We start from the raw sequence: 20,774 nt of genomic DNA, 5'->3' as shown, positions 1-20,774 counted from the left end.
AGACTATTCGAACCATCCTACCTATGATCCAGGAGGGTCAATACATGACTACCGTGGACTTAAAGGATGCTTATCTTCACATTCCGATACACAAAGATCATCATCGGTTTCTCAGGTTCGCCTTCCTAGACAGGCATTACCAGTTTGTGGCTCTTCCCTTTGGGTTAGCTACGGCACCAAGAATCTTTACGAAGGTTCTGGGGTCACTTCTGGTGGTCCTAAGGCCGCGGGGCATAGCAGTAGCCCCTTACTTAGACGACATTCTAATACAGGCGTCGAATTTCCAAATAGCCAAGTCCCATACGGACATTGTTCTGGCATTCCTGAGGTCTCATGGGTGGAAAGTGAACGAAAAGAAGAGTTCTCTATCCCCTCTCACAAGAGTTTCCTTCCTGGGAACTCTGATAGATTCTGTAGAAATGAGGATTTACCTGACAGAGGACAGGTTGTCAAAACTTCTAAATTCCTGCCGTGTTCTTTATTATACTTCTCGCCCTTCGGTGGCTCAGTGTATGGAAGTAATCGGCTTAATGGTAGCTGCAATGGACATAGTTCCATTTGCCCGCCTACATCTCAGACCGCTGCAACTCTGCATGCTCAGTCAGTGGAATGGGGATTACACAGATTTGTCCCCTCTACTAAATCTGGATCAAGAGACCAGGGATTCTCTTCTCTGGTGGCTATCTCCGGTCCATCTGTCCAAAGGTATGACCTTCCGCAGGCCAGATTGGACAATAGTAACAACAGATGCCAGCCTTCTGGGCTGGGGTGCAGTCTGGAACTCTCTGAAGGCTCAGGGGTCGTGGGCTCAGGAGGAGACACTCCTTCCAATAAACATTCTGGAACTAAGAGCGATATTCAATGCTCTTCAGGCTTGGCCTCAGCTAGCGGCAGTGAGGTTCATCAGATTTCAGTCGGACAACATCACAACTGTAGCTTACATCAACCATCAAGGGGGAACAAGGAGTTCCCTAGCGATGTTGGAGGTTTCAAAGATAATTCAATGGGCAGAGATTCACTCTTGCCATCTATCAGCTATCCATATCCCAGGAGTAGAGAACTGGGAGGCAGATTTTCTAAGTCGTCAGACTTTTCATCCGGGGGAGTGGGAGCTCCATCCGGAGGTGTTTGCACAGTTGATTCAACGTTGGGGCAAACTAGAACTGGATCTCATGGCGTCTCGCCAGAACACCAAGCTTCCTTGTTACGGATCCAGGTCCAGGGATCCCAAGGCAGCGCTGATAGATGCTCTAGCAGCGCCTTGGTCCTTCAACCTGGCTTATGTGTTTCCACCATTTCCTCTGCTCCCTCGTCTGATTGCCAAGATCAAACAGGAGAGAGCATCGGTAATTTTGATAGCACCTGCGTGGCCAAGCAGGACTTGGTATGCAGATCTGGTGGACATGTCATCCTTTCCACCATGGACTCTGCCTCTGAGGCAGGACCTTCTACTTCACGGTCCTTTCAACCATCCAAATCTAATTTCTCTGCGGCTGACTGCTTGGAGATTGAAAGCTTGATTTTATCAAAGCGTGGTTTCTCCGAGTCGGTCATTGATACCTTAATACAGGCGCGAAAGCCTGTCACCAGGAAAATCTATCATAAGATATGGTGTAAATATCTTCATTGGTGTGAATCCAAGGGTTACTCATGGAGTAAGGTCAGGATTCCTAGGATATTATCTTTTCTCCAAGAAGGATTGGAGAAGGGTTTGTCAGCTAGTTCCTTAAAAGGACAGATTTCTGCTCTGTCTATTCTTTTGCACAAACCTCTGGCTGAGGTTCCAGACGTGCAGGCGTTTTGTCAGGCTTTAGTCAGAATCAAGCCTGTGTTTAAACCTGTTGCTCCGCCTTGGAGTTTAAATTTAGTTCTTAAGGTTCTTCAAGGGTACCAAACCTGGTTTTTTACCTAAGGTGGTATCTAATAAAAATATCAATCAGGAGATTGTTGTACCGTCACTGTGTCCTAATCCTTCTTCAAAGAAGGAACGTCTTTTACACAATCTTGACGTGGTTCGTGCTTTAAAGTTTTATTTACAAGCTACTAAAGATTTTCGTCAAACATCTGCATTGTTTGTTGTCTACTCTGGACAGAGGAGAGGCCAAAAGGCTTCGGCAACCTCTTTTTCTTTTTGGCTAAGGAGTATAATACGCTTAGCTTATGAGACTGCTGGCCAGCAGCCTCCTGAAAGGATTACAGCTCATTCTACTAGAGCGGTAGCTTCCACATGGGCTTTTAAAAATGAGGCTTCTGTTGAACAGATTTGTAAGGCGGCGACTTGGTCTTCGCGTCATACTTTTTCAAAGTTCTATAAATTTGATACTTTTGCTTCTTCGGAGGCTATTTTTGGGAGAAAGGTCTTGCAGGCAGTGGTGCCTTCCGTTTAAGCGCCTGCCTTGTCCCTCCCTTCATCCGTGTCCTATAGCTTTGGTATTGGTATCCCACAAGTAATGGATGATCCGTGGACTGGATACACCTTACAAGAGAAAACATAATTTATGCTTACCTGATAAATTTATTTCTCTTGTGGTGTATCCAGTCCACGGCCCGCCCTGTCATTTTAAGGCAGGTGTTTTTTATTTTTAAGCTACAGTCACCACTGCACCCTATAGTTTCTCCTTTCTCTCGCTTGTCTTCGGTCGAATGACTGGTAGTGGCAGTTAGGGGAGGAGCTATATAGACAGCTCTGCTGTGGGTGATCCTCTTGCAGCTTCCTGTTGGGAAGGAGAATATCCCACAAGTAATGGATGATCCGTGGACTGGATACACCACAAGAGAAATAAATTTATCAGGTAAGCATAAATTATGTTTTTGCCGGTCTGTAGGGCTTGATAACTATGGCGAATCAGCCTCTCCACAAATACACTGCAGAATTCCAGCGTATTTGCGGTTGATAGCTTGATAAATAGAGGCTTTAGGCTCTACTAGATTCCCTCATTTTGTATCTAGGTTAATTAATAGTTTTAATATAGTTTATTTTAATTCTAAAGGTAAGTTTAAATTTATTATAAGATAAGGATGAGGTAATTATAATGTAAAGTTAGTGGGTTGTTAGTTTTAGGGGTTAATAGCTTAATTTAGTTTATGGCGATTTGGGGGGCTTGCGGTTTAGAGGTTAATAGGTTTAGTAAGTGGTAGTGATGTGCGAGGCCAGGGGTTTAGGGGTTAATACATTTATTTAGTTGCGGAGGGGACCGGGAGCGGCGGGATAGGGGTTTATATATTTATTTAGTTGCGGTGGGCTCCGGGAGCGGCGGAATAGGGGTTAATATATTTATTTAGTTTCGGAGGGGTCCGGGAGCTGCAGGATAGGGGTTAATATATTTATTTAGTTGCGGTGGGCTCCGGGAGCGGTGGAATAGGGGTTAATATATTTATATAGTTGCGGTGAGCTCTGGGAGCGGCGGGATAGGGGTTAATAACATTATGTAAATGGCGGCGATGTCGGTTTGGCAGATTAGGGGTGTTAAGACTCGGGGCTTATGTTAGGGTGTTATGTGTAAACTTAATTTGTTTTCTACCATAGAAATCAATGGGATATCTGGCAGCATCGAACATGGATTGAAAACCAGGTACGCTGGTTTAGTGGAATAGTGGCGAGCGTACCTGTTAGAAGTTTGATAACTTGCAAGAGATCTGTAATGACGTAAGCATCGATCTATGTCGGATTGAGACCGGCGGATCGTATGTTACGTCACAAATTTCAACTTTTGCCGGTCTGTAGGCTTTGATAAATAGGTCAAATCAGGCTCGCCACAATTACGCTGCGGAATTCCAGCGTATTTGCGGTTGACGGCTTGATAAATATCCCTCTTTGTGTTCTAAAGCACTCAGTGGATACGTGGACAGGTTTATAACACTGTTCACTGATATCTGGTTTACCTTTAATTCCTTTGGAGTGTGTAACCTCCTTTGTAAGCCCCTCTTGTACCTTGCCCCCCCCCCCCCCCCGTCGCCTTGTGAGGGGGGGGAAACCTGGTTTAGTTCTATACTACCTGTTCTGTTAGGAATCTCTGGAGGTTGTGCTGTGTCTGTAGTTTGCGTAGTATATCTAGAGGTGGCAGAAGTGTTCTTCAAGATCAAAATGGGATGGGTAATACTCTCTTTAGGTCTAACTATTTGTTGCGTGTGCTGTGAATTGGTACTTTCGCTCTGGGGCTTTGATTGTTGAATTATAGGCTCATCCTCCCCTGATGCTGAGCTTTCACCAAATGATTCAGCCTCACTTTCTGAGAATTGAATTGAATCCTCTGTTGTCTACCTCTTCCTCTATGTCTGCCCCTATGCCCTCTACCTCTATTCTCAGAGCCATAGCCCTGGTTATACTCTCTACGTTTTTGGGACCTTTCTTTCCGGTTCCAAACATACACAGTATTGTTATTAAAGTCCATCTGGACTCTAATAAACTTAGAGTGTTTGATATCCAACAAAAGTGCCTTGGCCACTGCAACTGCATCTTGTAGGAGTTTGTCAAATTTTGCAAAGTCACTATTGTCACATCTGTTATTTAGTTCATCTTGTATATTTGCAGAGATTTCCTGGGTTTGTTTCTTTTTGTAAATAATTAACAAACGCATCAAGTTCCAAGAACACTCTGAGTGGGTTTCATTCCATTCTATTATGAATGCCTTGTCTTCTGTTGTGAAGGTTGGCTATTTGTTTAGTCTCAGGCCCCTGGGTATAAGCTTAAGTTTTAAATAATTCTCCAGGGTCCAGACGTACCACTTAAGTTTATTCTCTTTGTTAATGAGAAATTCCATTTTCTCAAAGAGAGTTGTCAATTTGTATTGTGTCCTGTCCATAGTGAAGACATTTTCAACTGTCAATGTACAGTCTTCCTTCTCCTTCACATTCCTTAGTGAGTAAAAACTGTTAGTAGTAGGTCTAGAGAATAAATCCACTGTGGTTTCCATTCCCCTTATTTGTTAACCCTGCGGCCCTACAACCGCGCTGTGTCAATGATGGAACACAAAATATAGGGGGAGAATAAAAATAGGCGTGACCTAATGCCTAAAGTTCAATGTAGAAAAAAGGGGATTATCTCCCCTATATGTAAATATGGGCCCAAAAAATGTCAGCTAATAACTGGAACGCTGTAACAACACAAACTACAGCAGGTGTCAAAATAGAGGAGCGTATATAAATCAAAAGTCACTGTGCAATGAATACATGACGTGTCCGAACAAAAGTCCTTACCCCCACCACAAGAGCAGCCCGGTCCTGGGGAGATAGAGGTTCGGTCGCGCTCTCTCTGTCACCGCAATTTAGATGGGCGCTTTCCCCAATGTCCGTGGGAACATCCGATGGGCTCCAAGTATCTAAACCTCTCCATCCTTGTACGTCACATGTGGGGGGGTGTCAGTCACTTCCTCGATCTGTATTGGACAATGGTGTAGCAGTCGGGCCAGCCACAGGGCTAAGGGATATAGCTGGGGATATACCCCTATAAGCCATGCTAATATGCCAAGTTAGGTCACAACTAGCAGGGAAACAGCAAATGAAGCGGAGCACCGGCTATATTAAAAGCGTATAAATTCTTTATTCCAATAAGGCTAAAAACAGTCCAAACAAGGGGAAACACACAGTGGAGCATGTAACGGGAGTCAGCAAGTCCAGCTGACGCGTTTCGGCTTTACGCGGTTGTCCAAGCTGATAAATTTCGGAGGAGAACCCCCGCCTCTTAAAATGAATAATTGACTCCTATTGGTTAACACAAATTGTTGCAATACTATACAATTTTAACTCTTTCGTTACTCTTGCAAAATGCCAAGAATCCCTGACCTTATATAAAAACTATCAAGCAGGAGCAGGCCTCAGTGGTTCTGATAGCTCCATCTTGGCCTTGAAAGACCTGGTTCACAGATCTAGTAAGTATGTCCTCATCTCCTACATGGAGGTTACCTTATCGGAAGGACCTTCTAATACAGGGTCCTTTACTACATCAAAATCTAGATTCTCTGAGGCTGACTGCATGGAAATTGAATGTCTAGTCTTAGCCAAGAGAGGATTCTTTGATAGTGTCATAGCCACTTTGATTCAGGCTCGTACACCGGTTACTCGGCGCATCTACCATAAGGTGTGGCGGACTTACCTGCACTGTTGTGAGGAACGCGTTTTTTTATGGCATAAGGTAAAAGTTGCCAGAATTTTATAGTTTCTCTAAGATGGATTGGAGAAGGGTCTATCTGCCAGCTCTCTGAAGGGGCAGATCTCGGCCCTATCAGTCTTATTGCACAAGAGATTAGCTGATCTTCCGGACGTGCAGTCTTTTGTTAAGGCTCTGACTAGGATTAGACCTGTGTTCAGACCTGTTGCTCCGCCTTGGAGCCTCAATCTTGTTCTTCGTATTTTGCAGCAGGCTCCGTTTTAGCCCATGCATGTTGTTGATATTAAACTGTTATCTTGAAAAGTTTTGTTTTTGTTGGCGATTGCCTCAGCTCGCAGAGTCTCTGGGATTTCGGCTTTACAGTGTGATTCCCCTTACCTCGTTTTTCATGCCGATAAGGCGGTTTTACGTACTAGGTTAGGGTTCCTTCCTAAGGTGGTGTCAGATCGTAACATCAATCAAGAGATTGCTGTTCCTTCCTTTTTGTCCCAATCCTTCTTCCACAAAGGAACGTTTGCTCCACAATCTGGATGGGGTTTGTGCCTTAAAGTTCTACCTTCAGGCTAATAAGGAGTTCAGACAATCTTCATCTTTGTTTGTTCTTTATGCGGAAAGGCCACTGCGACTTCCTTATCTTTATGGTTGGGGATTGTCATCTGCTTAGCTTATGAGAAAGCGGGACAGCAGCCTCCTGAGAGGATAACGGCTCATTCCACTAGGGCAGTTGCTTCTTCCTGGCTTTTAAGAATTAAGCCTCTATGGATCAGATTTGTAAGGCGGCTGCCTGGTCCTCCTTACATACTTTTTCTACGTTTTACAAATTCGATGTGTTTGCTTCTGCTGAAGCAGCTTTTGGGAGAAAAGTGTTGCAGGCTGTGGTGCCCTCAGATTAGGGTCCAACTTTTTCTTTATTTACCCTCCCGTTTATTCATTCAGTGTCCTCTGGAGCTTGGGTATTGATTCCCAACAGTAAGGAATTAAGTTGTGGACTCTTCCTGCCTTTGGAAAGAAAACACAATTTATGCTTACCAGATAAATTCCTTTATTTCCTGGCAGGGAGAGTCCATGACCCTGCCCTTAACAATTTTGGGGGCTCCCTTTTCATTTTTTCTTCTGGCAACTTTATACCATGATGTTTCTCCTACTTTTCCTCGTTCCCTCGGCCGAATGACTGGGGGGGATGAGGGAAGTGGGAGGGATATTTAAGCCTTTGGCTGGAGTGTCTTTTCCTACTCCAGGTGGCCAGGTGTTGATATTCCCAACAGTAAGGAATGAAGTGGTCGACTCTCCCTGCCAGGAAAGGACTGAATTTATCTGGTAAGCATAAATTGTGTTTTGATGCATTTTGGTGACACTTTTTTTTTTTTCGTAAAACGGTTAACCAGAGCTCTGAGGACGCAGTAATCATTCTAGCGTAAATCACAATTGCACTCAAGCGATCACGTTTAATTTCAACTTGTAGTATGAGCGGTAATCCTGATGCACGCAAACACCAGCAATAAACTTCTTATCGCTCATGCGTAACTGTTAGCAATCCACTCGTAATCTAGAGACCATAGTTGGCAAAATAATGAAAAAATGTACACTACAGCTGTTTGTTGTTTTTTTAAAGATATATATATATATATATATATATATATATATATAAATATTTATAAAAAGTTTATCTTAGTGCCATGTCACTCTAAAATGGATCAGTGATGATGAAATGTTTCTACAAAATATTTCTGCAAATTCGATGTAAAATGTCAAACTGCATTTTTTTCACAATCATTTTATGACAAAGAACTTTTACTTTATAGGATTTCAAGTGGACAGTCTTCCAGAACCTTGATAATGCCTGGATGTTCTACTTCCTGTGACAAAATGTCTATTACAGGATCCATTGTTCGTAAGCCCACAATGCATCGGTATATAAGCACCAAGGTCTTACTAGCTGAAGGAGAAGATAACCCATTTACTAAACATTGCCGCAGTTATGAAGATATGTATAAGGTAACTTTTTTGGTATTCATAGATGTAATTTAAGAAATAGAATTAACTCTGGTTTATCATTATAATACAGCAGCAAGCATGGTTGCTTATAGCAGGGACCAAGAGGGGGCAGATGTAACAACCCCCCCCCCCCCCCCCACGGTTTTATGCACATCTAAAATCTGATCCAGGGTTAAAAGACCCTTACTCAGCCCCTGTTTAAATTAAAGGGACCAGTGACCTGTCACAAGCCTCAACACCCTCTCCAAGATTATCGAGAAAGCAGTAGTACAACAGCTACAGCCCCATCTGGACACCCATGAACTCCTGGATCCATTACAATCTGGTTTCCGCCCTGGCAATGGGACTGAAATGGCACTCCTCAAGATCTTGGAAGATGCCCTCGAAGCAGCAGATAAAGGAAAATAGTGCCTCCTGGTGCTACTGGACCTGAGCGCAGCTTTTGAAACAGTAGACCACAAGACACTGTTTATTCGTCTCGCAGAAGTAGCTGAAGTCGCAGACCCGGACCTACCCTGATTTGCATCCTTCCTAGAGAACCGATCCCAAATAGTGGAAATTGGCGCTTTCACCTCAGAAGCACGTAAAATCACATGCGGAGTCCCTCAAGGATCACCCCTGTCGCCGGTGCTCTTCAATATCTACCTCCGCCCACTCCTCAAAATCATTAGCAACCAGGACCTGTTCTATCACTCCTATACTGATGACACTCAACTCTACTTGCACATCACTAGCAAGAAAGACCAATACCACGCCCTGGAAAACTGCCTCTCATTGATCGATGAGTTGATGACAGAGAGCTCCCTCAAACTAAATGGATCCAAATGTCCAACCCACCTACTATCCTCGGACAAACCATCACCCCCAGCGCCAAAGCCCAAATCCTTGGAGTCATCTTTGACTCAGATATGTCAATGGACGCTCAAATAGGATTTGTAGTCAGCGGATCTCACCACCTTCTTCGTCTGCTATGTCAACTAATCCCCTTCATCCCTGAAGGAGACACCTCAGTTGTAGTTGGAACAATCATCAATTCTCGACTCGACTACGCAAACTCCCTCTACTTAGGACTCCCCAAATACCAAATCACATGGCTGCAAGTAGTCCAGAACACAGTCACCAGACTGATAAATGGAAAAAAAACTGGGAATCGATCACCCCGTCCCTGAGGACCCTCCATTGGCTACCCGTGAAGGATCGTGTTGCATTCACACCCACCCACAAATGTACACAAGGAAAAGCCCCAAAATACCTCTGCGACAAAATTAAGCACTACACCCCAGATCATCCCCTCCAGTCAGCCAACCAGAACCTCCTCCACATATCCAAGACCCGCTACAAGTCAAAAGACGAACAAAGATTTGCAGTCCAAGGACCCTGGCTATGGAATTTGCTACCCACCAACATCCGCTCAGAAGAAAACCATCTGGCCTTCAGGAAGAAGCTCAAGACTCCTTTTCTAAAGACTCAGGCTGCCTTTGACTGAAAAGCGCCTTGAGGCGATTTAGTTTGCGTGTATCCCTGTATAAGTTACTCATTCATTTAGTGATCCATCACTGAAAACAATGTCTTTTTTTTTTAACTAAAGGATCACTTGATGGTTAAATAGGCAGTTTTCATGTTAAACACCAGTTTTTAAGTAATAAAATAATAAATGGCTCAGAAACTGTTCCACAGAACAATCCATACACTCATGAGACCACTTATTTAAAGAAGACTGATTATCTCACAGACAGTGTGAAAATGGCAGTTATCAAGCCTGTTATACATTAGTTCTGTAGTAATAAATGTGATTCTGTATATCAGCCTCTGTTTCAGTCAGAAATAAATATACCATATACCTATGAGAGCATTTACTTAAAATAGGACAATCAGTGTAAAAATTGCAGTTTTATGACCCCTGTTGCATTAGGTTTAGAGTAGTAACAGGGTAAGGCTTTGAAACTGTGACTCTTTATTGGCAAAAATGAAATACATACTATCAGAAGACCCCTAATGTAAAGATAAGACTTCTCTTTCAAGTGAAAGGTAGTATTACTATCTAGATGCCATGTGCTTGATGACAATTGTTATATGGTTATATTTAAGCAGCTTAAAACAAGGACGTTGCAGGATCATAGGGTACATTTGAAGCCTTCCCCTCCTGCAGCAGAACTATTCCCTTTATTAGAGTAATGGTTTGAACCACATTTTTTTTTGTTAAAGGGACATTAAACACTTTGAGATAGTAATATAAAATGAAAAATTGTATATGTGTTGTGAAAACATTATGTGTTTGGTCCAAGTTATCCTAATCAGAGCTGTTGTAGTGTGCCACGTCTGTGCTCCCTCACCTTTAGGCTGGGCATCTGGAGCAGAACAGCTGTTGGGAAACTAATTGCAAGCAACATCCTGTTTGTCGTTAATGCACATGGGACTGTCCTGCTGGTAGTTTGCTGCGCAAGCTTTGGACAGGCAATTCACTGATATCTGCAACTAGTTTTCCCACAGTCTGTGTTTTAGCATGTATAGGTTGGACAGTTTCCCCTGCAGCATCTTATTAGGGCTGGGATCAATGCCAGGGGGCTCCACTTCTGCAAAATAGTTCATTAGGTTTGTATTAAGAATAAGCTTGCCCTCAGGGATATAGTATCTGTGTGGCCAGACTTTGGTCAGATCCAATGGATTAAAAGATAATTTCTCTGTTTGTTCGAATGACATGACCTAGATGCAGAAAGTCCAGAATGGGAATTTCCTTATGGCAGTTGCTTCATAGAGCTGCAGCAATATAGTTGGTTTCTTTCATTGTGTGATTATGGATGCCCTGTTTAGTCTTGTAGTGGGAAATTGAAAATACACAGCTTTATCTTTGGCGTTCACCAGTTTAAAATTGTGGGAACCTTAGCCATTCATATGGCAATGACTATCTGGAATCCAAAAACAGGAAGGTATGCATTAGTGACAAGAAATACCAGACTATATCCAGAGCCTTCATATGGGTCTATGGATTCTTTATTTGGGAGGTAAGGGAGGAAAAGGAGGGTTTTCTCTGATGAAGAAGATCAGGGTATTATTTCCACTCATGTCCCAGTTACCATCCTCTATGTACATCTTCACAGCAATCTCTCGAGGGTCTCACTTGGTGTCAGCAAAGCCGGATTCTCCTGTAACAGGAGAGATGTGTACAGCTATCGGAGTCCTATTCCCAACACACTCAAAATATTTTGTCTTGCATTATTTAGTGATGTCCTGAGTGACTTTAAAATAGCCAAAAGTCCATGATCCTTTAGTATGGATTACTCTCTCAATCAGAATCACATCACGTTCTGCTCCTCCTCTTAGCACTTGAGCTTATTTTCTGCATTGTCACTCTAGTCCAGACATCCTGAAATTTGGCCCTCCAAAGGTTTTGGAACTACATTTCCCATGATGCTCAGCCAGCATATCAGCTGGGTGAGCATCATAGGAAATGTAGTTCCAAAACCTTTGGAGGGCCAAATTTCAGGATGTCTGCTCTAGTTCCATCATGTTGCCCCTATATTGTCAGAGTAGCGGCTAGTTCTCATTCTTCTAAGGAACATTCTGATATCACCATCCTATTGCATTTTTATTTAAATTTTAGGACATGTCTGTTAAAATGCGACAAGAAGAATAATGCGCCGGTGCACACTCATGGGATGGTTCCTGGAACATGACAATGACTTTTCTTTGCTGCAGTGGCTTGCTCAGTCCACGGATCTCAATCCTATTGAACATCTTTGGGATGTGCTGGAAAGGGCTCTTTGCTGCAGGCCTGCACCTCCATCAAATCTCCAGGATTTGCATGATACACTCATGTCTGCATGGTACACAATACCTCCACAATGTTTTCAAAATCTTGTTCAATCCATGCCCAAACAAATTCAGGCTGTTTTGAAGGCAAAAGGAGGCTCAACATGCTACAAAGTAGCTGTACCTAATAAAGTGGACGCACAGTTTATGTTGTCAAGTTAAATAGCTATGTTAAAATGAAGCATTATCCCTTGCATATGTTTGCTTGACTTTATGGTTGATTTGCAAGCATATGTTGCTTTCAAAGGTTAATATTACCTTTTATTGTTAAAGGGCTTGTAAATGTACAGGTACATGAAACACAATTTTTTTTCCCTTTCATGATTGAGAGCATAACATTTTGAACAACTTTCAAATTCACTTCTTTTATCAAATTTGCTTCATTCGCTTGGTACCTTTTTGTTGAAGGAGCAGCAATGCCCTACTAGGAGCTAGCTGATCACATCTGGTGAGCCAATGACAAGAGGCATTTGTGTGTAGCCACCAGTTACCAGCTAGCTCCCAGTACTGCATTGTTGAACCTTCAACAAAAAAGGATACCAAGAGAACAAAGCAAATTAGATAACAGAAGTAAATTGTAAAAGCTAATTGGAAGTCGTTTAAATTACATGTTCTATCTGAATCATGAAAGTTTATTTTTTACTTTACCTTTAATACAGTAGTCTTAAATCACCATAATTTATTAACATAATTTAAATGTGATGCACAAGTTTTTTTAAAGTAATGTGATTTAGCAAGACCTTGAACTTATACATTTGTCATCAACAAAGGCTATGTGTACTCACAGTGAATTTGTCATGTGATGAGTTAAACAGTCAATAGGATTCTCATAGTAGATAGTGACTCCTCGAGGGAGGTCCAAAAGTAATTCTACATAACACTTGGAAGTTCTTCTTGGCCTCTTGGTTTTATTTCCTTTAAATGTTAAAATAATCAATACCACTAATTTTTAATTAAAGGGACAGGAAACCCCAAAATTTTATTTCATGATACGAATAGAACAAACAATTTTAAACAACTTTCCAATGTATTTCTATTATCAAATTTGCTTCATTCTATTGTAATTATTTGCTGAAGAAACAGCATTGTGCTATGGGCAGCTAGCTGAACACAGCTAGTTAGCCAATCACAAGAGACAAATGTGTGCAGGCACCAATCAGCAGTTAGCTTCCACTTGTTAAGGATATGTGCGTATTCTTTTTCAACCAGGTATACCAAAAGAACTAAACCCATTTGCAAATGGAAGTGAATTTAAAAGTGACTACAAATGATGTGCTCTATCTGAATCTTGCAGGTTTAATTTTGACTTCCCTATCCCTTTAATTTGCAGACTATACAAATGGAAATCCAGAATCTGAAGGACCAGGTTCAGGAACTGCACAGAGATCTTACTAAGCACCATTCCCTTATCAAGACGGACACAATGAGTGACATCATACAGAAATCGCACCAAGTGGATGTACAGATAGCCTCTGAGTATTCATCAGTAGAGATGATGAGAGCAGCATTTGAAGAGGTCAGGCAATAACTATGATTGTGTTAAAGGGATATGAAACCCAAATATGTTCTTTTGTGATTCAGACAGAGCATACAATTTAAAAAAAAAATCCAATTTACTTATATTATCAAATTACCTTAGTTCCCATAGTATTCTTTGCTGAAGCGATACCTAGCTATGTATCTGGAGCACTTTGTGGCAGGAAGTAGTGCTACCATCTAGTGTTTTTACAAATGGGTGACTTTCTTGTAAATCTGCTGCCATATAGTGCTCCAGACGCATGCACACTCCTAAGCTTATATCCCTGCTTTTCAACAAAAGATACACTTAGTATCTTTTTTTTAAAAGCAGAATGCTTATAAGCCAGCCCATGTCTGGAGCACTTTATGGCAGCAGTTTTGCAAGATGGCAGCACTATTCCCTGTCATGTAGTGCTCCAGTTGCCTACCTAGGTATCTCTTCAACACAGAATATCATGGGAATGAAGCACATTTGATAATAGAAGTAAATTGGAAACTTTTTTTAAATGGTCTGCTCTGTCTGATTCAAAAAAGAAAATATTTGGGTTTCATATCCCTTTAAAACAAGATTGAAATTAAAAACGTATTACAAGCTTGTGTAGATAAAATGTGTCTTGCATACCCATTTTGTTTTAAATAATCCTCTTAAACTTCTATCCATTGTTGTTTTTAGATTTGGGAGGAAACATATCAGAGAGTGGCAAATGAGCAGGAAATTTATGAAGGTATGGTCTAGTGGCTGTCTTATATGATAAGCTGAGCACCAAACATTTCAAAACCATAAAATACAAATCGCCTTGAGCATAATAATATCATTGGTAATATATGCAAAAGGACACATCAGTGGTGTGATATAAAGCACTCATTTGATAGATAATATAATGAAAAAGTCGCTCTCACAATTAGCTCACCAAGAAGGGGCTGATTTGTAGATCCCCAGTTTGCTACCACTCTGTGTTTCCTTGTATTCTTACTAATTTCTCTTTCTACCTTAAATGTATAACACAAGAGGTTGTATGTTACACTTTGTCCACTATGGGGGAGATCTATTTATTAAAATGAGTTTCTATGTTTTTCTTTTAATAGACCTATAATGGTCGATTTATCAAATGTTGGGCGGACATGATCTGCTGTAGCGGATCATGTCCACCCGACATCGCTAAATGCCGACAGCATACGCTGTCGGCATTTATCATTGCACAAGCATTTCTGGTGAAATGCTTGTGCAATGCCGCCCCCTGCACATTCCTGCCGCTAGCAGGGGCTGTCAATTATCCCGATCAAGATGTTTGTAGTCCGCCACCTCAGATGAGGCAGATGAGTTAAGGAGCAGAGGTCGTATAACGGACCTGAAACTTCGTAGGTAGATTGCAGCATCCGCTGCTTAATAAATTCCATGTTGGAATGATTTGAACACATACTCATTAGTGTTATACATTCTTTTTTTACCAGTCTCAAGCTCAAGGTAGTGAGTGAATCTACGAATCGCAGAGTGCTAGCTGGGGATACTATACTGCTAGAACCTCCTGGGTGAGCTACAATTGCGAGTCAGCCTTTTTCATTACATGATTTGTCAATTGAGTAGTTATTACACCATTTGAGTGCCATCTTTCTTCTTCACATCTAATAATGTTTCTTTGTTAAGACCTGACAGTATTGAAGAGAAGCAACTGGAGGTGGTTTAATGCTTTTTGTCCTGTTCTAGATGGAAATTTATTTTGGTTTGTAATTTACAGAGGGTGGCAACATTTACCTGTTCTACACTAATATCAGTTTATGTCTGTAACAGCACAATTACATGACTTGCAACAGTTGAAACAGGAGAACAGCTACCTGACTACCATTGCAAAGCAGATTGCGCCTTATGTACGTTCCATTGCTAAAGTCAAAGAACGCTTGGAGCCCAGGTAAAAAAAATAATACTAACAAGTATTATTTAATATTTAAACTATAATTATTATCCATCATTAATTCTTAAACATTTTACTAAAATTAATTGTAGGTATCATCATATATTAGGGGTGCAACATGTCTTCTTGTGCCAAGCTTTAATTCATAAATAAAAAATAAAACAGTCCTATGTTGACAAATTGAAGAGGATGTCTTTTATACAGCTCAGGGTGTGAGCCCTTTCCTAAAAACTTCCCTTCTAACCCTACTTTGGTTTCCCATTTTAATGGTCACTACAGATGTTAAAATTAATTTAGTCTGGGTACTAACATAGACATGTACCAGAACATTATTATTTGTTTTATCAATAAACTTTGTTATACTATTTAAATCAAACAGATTGAAAGAACCAAGAGAATTAAAGGAGGATATATCTGAGAAGACATGTGAGGACACCTCCCTGATAAGTGAGATGTACAATAGGTAAAAATGACTTTTAGTTAAATTTTTCAAGTATGTATAATAAACTGTTTGTTGAATGGCAGAAATAAAAAGATTGACATAAGATAATTCAAATAGGAGGATACCCAGTATGTGCTTGGCTGGATTAGTATAACAACAAAGGTTACGTAACTGCACTCAGTTACTAGACAGCCACAGACTTTAATTTAATAAAGATGGTTTGCCCTACTGCAAAAGCCCATAGGACTATGTGAAACCTCACTGAATGAAAAAGAACATGTACATTGAAGACTTGGTAGCTCATTTAAGAGTGTTCTTAATTTTGTGCTAATATGGTACTCAATGAAATGCAAATTATTTTCCTGATAGGCAGCAAATGCAAATTAAACTGAAATGGTTTCACTACAATGTAACTTGAATTTGCCTCTAGTTTAGTATACTTTTCTTTTCTGTTAGTTAAATAAGTGTATTGTGAATTTTGAGCAAACTTCACCTGCATACAGCTAGTGAGATAAATCAGTGAGAACTGCTAGTGTAAAATGCTTAGAACATATCATGAGAATTGTGGGAGAGATTCAGACACACCCAGGGAACTACTCTGTTCAGCCCAGGGAACTTCCCTGTTTCTCACACTTTCAGAAACTGTCAGATTCTTTTTTTTTTCCTTTTCTTTTTTTTAAGATTAAACAAATACAAAGTGGAAAGTAATTTGTAAAAGATACACAGACAAATACAAAGTATGATCCTAATTTGTTAAAGTAACACAAAAACTTTCAAAACATAATCAGAATTAGTAAAATTACTACTGCCTCTAAATATAACTGTATTAAAATACAAAATATAAAGTGCAAAGTTTAAATGTAATAAAACCAATCTGAAGTGTAAAGTAATATAAAATAAAATGCACAAAACATAAATGTAACAAATCTCTCATGTTATACAGTGCTATATTGAACTGATCATTACTAATAGGAATATAGAAAAGGACTGACACATCAACAAATCATTCTGCAAATCTACTTCTCCATCCTAGAAGGTGCAGATCCTTATAAAATATATGTATTACAATGTTTCTATAAGAAGAGAAACATTCAAGTGTGGGGATAATACGCCACACTATATAAAAGACAAGGGAATACAGCACTATTTTATGATTAATACCAAAAATGTTTTTATTTACTCCACATACCACGATTGTCTTAGCTAAAGACCATGTGATATACGCAGTCAAGCAGTAAAATACATAGTTTAAAGCATGACAAAGATAACAACATTCACTAGGTGAATAGCATGAGAAGGATTACAATTTATCACCACAATCACAGTCTAATGTGGCTATGCAGATCCTAAATCAATAAACACAGACATAATATAACAACAGCAAAAGCAACAATAAGGTGCAAAATAAACACAGTTAAAAGAATCACCCTGCCACAAAGGTGCTGAGACCAAAAATACCCCAGCTGAAAACAGGCCCTAACAAATTCAAAAGGGAATTGAGTGGGTAAGTATGTAAGGGTCTATGTTGGTCAAAAAGATATGGCAGTATCCAGAGTCACTATTATAGTGCCCCCTGATATTGTGACTCCATCCAATTCAACATAATTCCCATTTTTTTCCATTAAATGACCAATCCCTGCTATTATTGGACATCCTAGCAGATTATTAACATTTTTATGAATTGTTGGAATACAGTAGAAAGCAGGAACTACAGGATATTTGGGGTAAAGATATTTAAGTCCCTTAATTGTAATTATCCCTTCTTCTTTTGCCTCATTTAATAATTTGTATAAAGCAGACTGATTCTTCTGTAGGATTACCCACCACTTTGACATACTGTCTTACAACTGCCTTTGGGCCATGGGCGTATTTTAGTTTTTTAAGTTGAACCAAATTGGCTACTTTATCTGCAGGTTTAATAATTACATTTTTAGCAGCATTAACTCATTAAGGACATTCACTATCCCCACATATAAAAATACCACAGGAACCAAAGTAAGAGCAGGCATACAAGTTGATTTAGCTCTAAAATCAGTAGTCACTTTACTTTGCAGCTCAATAGACTCATCAGGATATGTTACAGTGGCCTCCATGTCAATCTCTAGAAGAAGGAATTCAAGATCAGCAAGAGCTGAATCATCATTCTTATCAAGCCCTAAAGGTACTTTCTCATTTCTATTCTTCATCACCTGTACAAACTTTCTTTCAAAATAATGTAAATCTTTAATCACTTAAGATGCATCTAAACCATTTTTGGGGCGGAATGAGAGATCCTTCTTAAGGAGACTGACATGTGCAGCATTTAGCTTAAAGGAAGATAGATTCACCACTTGTAGCTTGAGGTGAGTGCTCCTGCTGCCTGGAGTTTTTCTACACGTTGTGGAAGAAGGATATTGATACTATCAACTCTCATATGTAGACTTGCACAACGGTGCCGGATAAGTTATTAATCCTAGAGAACTGTTTATAGCCATTTTAAATCTGCGCTTAGTGCTTCCTCTGTATCAAACATTTGCATGTTATTGCTTTGTGGCGTGTATTGTACCTAGCTGTTTTTATACAGCGGTGCGTTTGGAATTTGTATCCGTGCAAGTAATCATACTGCTATATCTTTGTGGCCAACATATATCCCTATATACTTACCCGCTCAGTTAATTCCTGTTTGGATTTGTTAAGGCCTGTTGTCAGCTGGGGTGTTGTTGGTCTCAGCACTTTTGTGCCAGCGTGATCCTTTTATCCGTGTTTATTTTGCAACTTATTGTGGCTTTTGCTGTTCCTTACCACATGTTAACATTTTAGTGTTATTACATTACATCTGTGTTTATTGATTTAAGATCTGTATTGCTATATTAGGAACAGCCTAGATCCCCACTTTCTATCTTTGTTGGGGCCTTATGTTGGTTGAGTTGTTGTGTGTCCCTCTGTGATTGTGCTGATATATTGTAATCCTCATGCTATTCATCTAGTGAATGTTTTTATCTTTGTTACGCTTTAAACTTTGTATTTTACAGACTGTGTGTTTCATATGGTGTTTGGCTAAGACAATAATGGTATGGAATTTCAATATGTGGGGTAAATAAAAACATTTTTGGTAATAATAAGAGTGTTGTATTCCCTATCTTTTATGTAGTGTAGCGTATTATCCGCACACCTGAATGTTTAGCTGTATTGCACTGGGCTTGCCTCTCCTTCACATACAGAAATGAAGAAAATGCCCCTTGGAGAAGTATAGCATAATTTGCCTATCTAGAATCTTGTCAGAGATCTCTCAGTGCCGGAGGATAATTTGAGATCATCTCACCTTAGCGGAGAGTCTTAGAGGCATCTCTCATCTCACTGGGACTTCCAGGTTCTGCCATTTTTAGCATTTAGTGAGTTCAGCACCTGTGAAGTCTGCACTATAATTTCTTTACAAGCAGGAGAATCTTTGACCATTAGGCCCTTATGATGGAAAATAAACATTTGTCCCACTCTCCACTGGGAGTATGTTTTTTTCTAAACCTTCTTATTTACATAGCTTATCTATAATTATTATTTAAGTACTCACATTAACAATATGGTGGGGGGGATACAACAGACAAAAACACATACTTTAACACTTTCACTACCAGAACTTCCAGACAAAAACTTGCCCAAAATACCTTAGCATTTTTGCTATCACTCTAAACAGAAATAGAGCCTTGTTTTTTTTTTTTAATTTATCTATCAAATCTATATATATATTTTTTTTAAGTAGACAACCCAAGGTATTGATCTAGTCCCATTTTGGTATATTTCATGCCACCATTTCACCACCAAATGCCATCAAATAAAAAAAAATTGCTATTTTTTTCACAAACTTTGGGTTTCTCACTGAAATTATTTACATACTGCTTGTGCAATCATGGCACAAATGTTTGTAAAAGTTTCTCTGGGATTCCCTTTTTTCAGAAATAGCAGACATATATGGCTTTGCCATTGCTTTTTAAAAATTAGAAGGCCGCTAATTGCATCTGCGCACCACACTTCTTTTATTCCCGGCAGTTAACCGGTTAATTAGGTAGCGTAAAAGGTTAGTTTTCTTCATAAATGAAAAGAGCCCACAGTTGCATTCATTACTTTTGGGAATTCAGAACCTGGCCACCAGGAGGAGGCAAAGACACCCCAGCCAAAGGCTTAAATACTCACCCCACTCCCCTAATCCCCCAGTCATTCTTTGCCTTTCTTCCCAGGAGGTAGGCAGAGAAGTGTCAGAAGTTTTTGATAGTCTCTTATGGAGGGTAGTACTCTTCGGCATGGGACTGGAGTTTTAAGTAGTCCTGTCTGCCTCTGAGTGAGAGCATGGGTTAAAGTTAGAGTCTGTAGATGCAGGGAGAGTCTTTCTGCGAAACCATCCCAACTCATATTAACAGCTCCACAAGCAATCAGCATTGACGTGTTTCGCTGCCTGCTTTCTTCTCTCAAGTCCATGGCAGAAGCGACGCTACTATCTGTCACACTTGAAGGGCCATGTTCCTGTTCCACGGCGTAGATTCCGTTAAGATTGTTTCATCTTACTTTCATCATGGATGTATTGTAATTACAACAGTTTATCCGAGAGGGGCTACAACCTTTCGGGGATAACTTTAACATAGGGTCTCAGTGAGGCTCTTTCTTGTATCTAGGAATCAAGGGTTCATATCTCCTGAGGGGAGTTATTGAACAGGGGGGGTTTATAATCATGTTTGTTATGTGATTCTGTCTGCTACTGTGTAGTGTTGCTTCGGCTCATGGCTATTTCGGAACATAACATCCTATGTCTAGTGACGCGGCCTTTACAGTCGGGCGCGCTTTTGTATGGACTGCACGGTTTACCTTGTGACTCCATTTCCGCATTCCTGACCATGTGGCGACAGAGAAATTCTGGTCCGCTGGTGTCTGGTTCTCTCGAGGTGGTGAGTGCCCCAGCCATTGGGGGTGTAAGTTGCCGTTTAGATTTTTCTTATTGGTCCATTTTTTGATCAGTGTACCAGTT

General features: G+C 40.4%; 1 protein-coding gene and 1 pseudogene across 1 annotated transcript in view; one reads left to right on the top strand and one right to left on the bottom strand.

Moving 5' to 3' along the window:
• Positions 1-20,774, top strand: part of RNF207 (ring finger protein 207) — a 350,080-nt gene that overhangs the window by 320,793 nt on the left and 8,513 nt on the right. The window contains exons 12-16 of the mRNA XM_053690396.1: positions 7,909-8,101; positions 13,242-13,427; positions 14,103-14,154; positions 15,219-15,336; positions 15,719-15,802. Coding sequence (XP_053546371.1) covers positions 7,909-8,101; positions 13,242-13,427; positions 14,103-14,154; positions 15,219-15,336; positions 15,719-15,802 — 633 coding nt within the window. The remainder of the gene's footprint in view (positions 1-7,908; positions 8,102-13,241; positions 13,428-14,102; positions 14,155-15,218; positions 15,337-15,718; positions 15,803-20,774) is intronic.
• Positions 10,475-12,017, bottom strand: LOC128638124 (catalase-like; annotated as a pseudogene).

Source organism: Bombina bombina, chromosome 8, assembly GCF_027579735.1.
Source record: "Bombina bombina isolate aBomBom1 chromosome 8, aBomBom1.pri, whole genome shotgun sequence".
NCBI lineage: Eukaryota > Metazoa > Chordata > Amphibia > Anura > Bombinatoridae > Bombina > Bombina bombina.
The sequence above is the reverse complement of the archived record's forward strand: the minus strand, read 5'-3'. Positions and strand labels throughout refer to the sequence as shown.